Source organism: Dendrobium catenatum, unplaced genomic scaffold, assembly GCF_001605985.2.
Source record: "Dendrobium catenatum unplaced genomic scaffold, ASM160598v2 fragScaff_scaffold_998, whole genome shotgun sequence".
NCBI lineage: Eukaryota > Viridiplantae > Streptophyta > Magnoliopsida > Asparagales > Orchidaceae > Dendrobium > Dendrobium catenatum.
Window position 1 is genome coordinate 1,907,942 of NW_021319460.1, and position 6,385 is coordinate 1,914,326.

Here is a 6,385-nt window from a genome sequence, read left to right on the forward strand (position 1 = left end):
CATTAAATAAAGCTATACAACTTATTTATACATAACTTACCAGCACACTCGTAGCAGTAGAAGAATAGAGAGGACGGCGATGTCTGGCACGAACAAGCGGCGAAGGAATTCGAATGAGGGAGCAGAACGGAAAGAACCGGGTGGGTTTTTTACGAAAAAATATTAGGTGCGGAGTGCGGACGGGATGAGAACCGTCCGCACAGACACAGGGTACCAAGCGGTACCCAGTGGTACCGAATGATACCGAATTGATACCTAGCACGATTTTATACTAGTGTAGGGACGGTTCTTCTGCACTCCGTACCTAATAATTGCTCGTTTTTTACCGAGGTCAAAGTTGCCTGTTGCCTCTGCATGACCGCGTAAAGCCAAACCATCTCTAGGTTACGTTTCGTGCCGCACAGTAGGGAAAAAGCCGTCCCAAACGCACCCTAAAGCTTAAGCCGCCTATTAAGCGGACACCATTTCCTAATTCTAATTTATTTTAAAATATACTTAAACTCATAATACAAAATTTAATTATGCTTACCTTAAAAATTTACTTTTTTTTTTACCCGTCCTTTGAAATTATGACGTTCGTACTACTACTGTACACTCGATCAAATCCCATGTGCTGTAAAGATGTTGAAGCTGTATACGATCTCCTCTCTTCTTCGACGCACTTACTACCCGATAAATACAGAACCTCACGCGATCACTCAACCGACAACTTTATCTAAAGAACGAGCTGCAAACATAGCAATCATGTCTTCCACCTTCATCTACATCCTCCTCTTCCTTCCTTTCCTCATCGCTGCCGACAAATGCAACAAATACGACAAACGTGCCCTCCTCTCCATCAAATCTGCCTTCAACAACGCCTACCACTTCACCTCCTGGACATCCTCTGCCGCATGCTGTGATTGGTACGGCATCGAATGTGATCCTACCGTCCCCGGCTCCGATGGCTCTCGCGTCACCGGCCTATTCGTCATCGACGATTCCACCATCACAGGTTCCATCCCCTCTGCCGTTGGCGACCTCCCTTTCCTCACCAGTCTACGCTTCCACAAACTCCCCAATCTCACCGGCAACATTCCATCCTCCATTACCCGTCTCACCCGCCTCTCTATTCTCCTTTTCTCCTGGAATTCTCTCTCGGGCCCCATCCCCTCGTTCCTCTCCCAAATCCCCTCTCTTACAGACATCGACCTCTCTTTCAATAAATTCTCCGGCTCAATCCCCCCTGAACTTGCCAAGCTTCCTTCTATCCAACAAATTGATTTCTCCTGCAACCGCCTCACCGGATCGATCCCAGCTGAATTCGACAATTTCAACAAATCCTCCCCACCGGATCTCATTCTGAACCACAACAACCTCTCCGGCAATTTACCGGTCTCTCTCGGCGTGCCGGTTTGGGGTAAAATAGATCTGAGCCGGAACAATTTGACTGGCGACGCTTCTTTTTTATTTGGTGCGGGGAAGTCGACGCGGTATATTGATTTGAGCAGGAATGAGTTCGCGTTTGATCTTAGCCGGGTTACTTTTCCGGTGAACTTGACGGTTTTAGATCTGAATCATAATAAGATTACAGGGTCGATACCGGCTCAGATAAACCAGGTGGACCCGACTTACTTTCCAGTGTTCAACGTCAGTTATAACCGGCTTTGTGGGGAGATTCCGGCTGGGCCGATCACGGCTATGTTTGGGGTGGATTCATATTTTCACAACAAATGTCTCTGCGGCTCGCCGTTGCCTCCTTGCACTAGCAGGCAGATTTAGCGATGCTTGCTTTGTTTTAAAAATAATAATGTTGTGTTATTCCCACTCCCTTTGACACGTTTGTGTAGTTTGTTAGCCCTTTTATTGGGATATTGTTGTTTTGTTATTTGGGTTTGGAAGTCAACGAAATGATCAAAGGATGGGAATGTTTGGCAATAAATTATGCAGATTATTCTGCTACATGTTATGGGGTTGCTGCAAAAAAAGAGAAATCGCAAGTGTTGTTATTTTATATATAAAAAGTCAGAAAAGCTACGATTTGGATATTACTATGGATCAATTTGATGGTTTTAATAAAATAACAAAAAACTTGACTAATAGTTTTAATCTAAGCAATGATAAAATTCAATTCAAGCATAACATGATTGAAGAAATGTGAAATAAGAACGGCAGAAAAGATTTACATAGAAAGCTCGTGCTCTACTGGGGCCCTAGCAGCCACTGCTCTCATGCCTCTCAAGGCTTGATGCTCCGGAGAGGCTCCTACCTCCCCTCCCTTGCTCATGCCTTCCCCCTCCTCTCTTCATAGCCATTATTCTCCTCGTTCCTTCATTCACAAATGAATAGATCTTTTTACCGATCGAAATATTACAGTCAAAGATTTTTCATTGTCCTTCATTCCTCCTCAAGACAAGGTTATTTCCTTTTGTTCGGAGGATTTCCAAAAAGGCTCGGCTGAATGGAGCATGAGTCTTGTCAACTATTCCTTAGGTCGTAGGCCCAACTACGAAGCTTTGCTATATATCATTAAGAAATCTTGGCTCCTGAAAGATAACCACTACGGGAAAACACGCGATTACCTTCGGAATTTCCGGCGAAAATTTTTCGCTGGTAAGCACGGCGCAGGTAACAGCGCATTATTGCGCCGAAAAATCTACGGCAGACTTTCCGGCGCAAACGACGCCGGAAACGTTCCGGCGATATTTGCGTCGGTATATGCGTCAGAATAAACCAACATCTCACTATTTCTGTCGCTGGAAACAACGATACAACGAACCGTATCGAGCATACCGGCGTCTTTTCGTACGCCGGAAATTACCGACGTATTTTGCGGCGTCGTATCCGCCGGAGATTTCCGATCATATTTTGCGCCGTAAATATCCCGTAGATTATTTACGGCGTATTAACGGCGTTTTATCCGCTGGTTATTAGCGGCGCACTCATATGACGCAAATTACCGGCGCATATGTCGCCGGATTTAGCGGTCGAAATGTCGACGACTGCCATCATTTTTTGAGCTGGTAATGCGTCGGAACGTGCGCCGGAAAGTTTTCCGGCGCATTTTATGCGTCGGAAGACATTTATCGACGCGCTCCAAACCGGCGCAGAGAATTCTGCTGGAAAGTGCACCGGAAACCTATAATTCCAACGGAAATCTTGTATTAGCGGCGGATATTTTCCGCCGGTAAGGATGGGTTTTCCTGTAGTGAACATGAAGATGCTTTCTCTTTATAAGGGATTCTTTTTGCTAAACTTTTTAAATCAAGAAGATTATTATTTACCTAGATAGGGGGGCCGTGGTGTTTTCTTGGTCGACCTTTCTTGTTTCAAAAATACTATTCAAGCCTAAGCGGGAAGAATGCTCTATAGTCTCGATCTTGGTAAGAAGGTGGTGGTCTGGCGGCCGGCGGCGGTGGTGCTAGAGCTCTTGAAGCTTCAGAGCTCTCTTCAATCTCAAGCCAAAGGTCCCCTTCAAGCAGAGAGTGGGGGTCTATTTATAGATTTTCATGAGTGGCGTACCCCGTAAATCTAGAGAAGATCCGGGGTAGGTTCAGAGTGCTCCATTGGATGGCTCGTATTGATTCCCCTGATCATAGAGAGTTTTTTAACTGTTTAAGTGCCTTAACAGTGTCGGAATTCAAAGATCTTAGGCTCGTTGGATTCGTCTCGTCGAGACGCTCGATTTGACTATAAGCATGCCATATTTGGATATCATTTCATTATCCCAATAATGCTTTAACCTTTCCAAATGTGGTACGGGCCCCCGATTTGGACCCATTTGTGCTTGGGTTAGACCAATTTCGGTGTTGTTCAGTTCGTCCCTTTAAGATGTTCAATTTGACTATAAGTTAGCTGAAATTGGAATTCAGATGATCCCAAATTTAATTTAAAAAAGTTTCAACTCGAATATGCCTCAAGATTCGTGCTTGATCAAGGCAATGTTTGATGACGTATCAAGTTTTAATCTAAGCAATGATAAAATTCAATTCAAGCATAACATGATTGAAGAAATGTGAAATAAGAACGGCAAAAAATATTTACATAGAAAGCTCCTGCTCTACTGGGGTTTCGCCGTAGCTGCCACTGCTCTCATGCCTCTCAAGGCTTGATGCTCCGGAGAGGCTCCTACCTCCGCTCCCTTGCTCATGCCTTCCCCCTCCTCTCTTCATAGCCATTATTCTCCTCATTCCTTCATTCACAAATGAATAGATCTTTTGACCGATCGAAATATTACGGTCAAAGATTTTTCAATGTCCTTCAATCCTCCTCAAGACAAGGTGATTTCCTTTTGTCCGGAGGATTTCCAAAAAGGCTCGGCTGAAAGGAGCATGCGTCTTGTCAACTATTCCTTAGGTCATAGGCCCAACTACGAAACTTTGCTATATATCACTATAAAATCTTGGCTCCTGAAAGATAACCACTACGGGAAAACACGCGATTACCATCGGAATTTTCGGCGGAAATTTTTCGCCGGTAAGCACGGCGCAGGTAACAGCGCATTATTGCGCCGAAAAATCTATGGCGGACTTTCCGGCGCAAACGATGCCGGAAATGTTCCGACGATATTTGCGCTGGTATATGCGTCGGAATAAACCAACATCTCACTTTTTCCGTCGCCGGAAACGACGATACAACGAACCGTATCGAGCATACCGGCGTTTTCTTTACGCCGGAAATTACCGACGCATATTTTGCGGCGTCGTATCCGCCGGAGATTTCCGACGCATATTTTGCGCCGTAAATATCCCGCAGGTTATTTACGGCGTATTAACGACATTTTATCCGCTGGTAATTAGCGACGCACTCATACGACGCAAATTACCGGCGCATATGTTGCCGGATTTAGCGGTCGAAATGTCGACGGCTGCCATCATTTTTTGTGCTGGTAATGCTTCGGAACGTTCGCCGAAAAGTTTTCCGGCACATTTTATGCGTCAGAAGACATTTATGGACGCTCTCCAAACCGGCGCAGAGAATTCTGCCGGAAAGTGCGCCGGAAACCTATAATTCCGACGGAAATCTTGTATTAGCGGTGGATATTTTCCGCCAGTAAGGACGGGTTTTCCTGTAGTGAACATGAAGATGCTTTCTCTTTATAAGGGATTATTTTTGCTAAACTTTTTAAATCAAGAAGATTATTATTTACCCGGATAGGGGGCCGTGGAGTTTTCTTGGTCGACCATTCTTGTTTCAAAAATACTATTCAAGCCTAAGCGGGAAGAATGCTCTAAGGTCTCGATCTTGGTAAGAAAAAATTATATTCCACTTCCTTACTGGAATCCAGAAGGCTTATCTGAGATTGCAAGTGCAATAGGGTCTCCTGTAACAGTGGATATGTTAACTTATGAGAAATCCTTGTTAATGTTTGCCCGTGTTTGTGTTCCAATTTCAAATAAATTTGTGTTTGCCATATGTTATTTCTATTACTGCGAAAAATGAAATCATTAATAAGAATGTACAGTATTAGTAAAAACTTGTTGCTTGTGAGGTATGTGGCTCATTTACCCACACACAATCTCTTTGTCACAAGAAAGAACACACCAATCAATCTCATAACAATTTTGCCTCTATGGTTCATGTTACTCCTCCTCCTAGATGCAACAAAAGTCGCTCCTCGGGTCAGATTGCTCCTCCCAAAGATCTCACAATCCAACCTTCACATACTAACCTACGTTTACTCAACTCTTATGTAGGGATAATCTCCTATTCTCCACACAATAATCCCTCCAACAGCTACCTAAACTAAAATCTGATGGGACCCTCTCCAGCTTTACCACCAATTCAGGCATCTATTGTTTTGCAAGCTACAACTTCCACAAATATGTTTATTTTTCAAGCTGACATTCACCTAACCAAACAAGGGCAATCTGAAACCTTAATTCTTCTATTGTTAGTGTTTTTAACAATCCTTCACCTACCAAAACTAAATCCCCCTCCTCCCATTCCTCATTTATTCACCTGCATAATAAGTTAGACTTCCTTCACGATCCTTCTACTAATGTTATTATCTCAAACCATAAAAATGTTTTAACTTTTGATGAGTCAAAGGAGTTGAATCTGGTTGAATCTAGAATAGGTTGTTAAACCTAAACTAATGTCCCAAGGCTAACCGGGGGGGGGGGCGGTGAATTGGTAATTTAAAAAATTAACCTTCTTGGATTAAAAATCTGAAACCAATTTAAGATTCATAGCAAGTTAATTAAAGTTTTAAAAACTATTTTTCAATCACAAAAAAATAAACTTGTAGTATGTAAATAAGCAGCAGAAATAAAAAGACACAAATGTTTATAGTGGTTCGGTCAAACACAACCTACATCCACTCCCTGAAGCCTCCCACTTCAGGTATTGCACTATTACCAAAGTGACTCTCCTTTAGCCCCCACAGTAAGGCGAAGAAGCCTTT

General features: G+C 43.3%; 1 protein-coding gene across 1 annotated transcript; it reads left to right on the forward strand.

The window, feature by feature from the left end:
* Nucleotides 1–621: 621 nt before the first annotated feature.
* LOC110106660 (polygalacturonase inhibitor 2-like) lies at nucleotides 622–1,761 on the forward strand. Its single transcript, XM_020836613.1, has one exon. It carries the CDS (start codon nucleotides 622–624, stop codon nucleotides 1,759–1,761), a length of 1,140 nt encoding a protein of 379 aa, XP_020692272.1.
* Nucleotides 1,762–6,385: the final 4,624 nt, after the last annotated feature.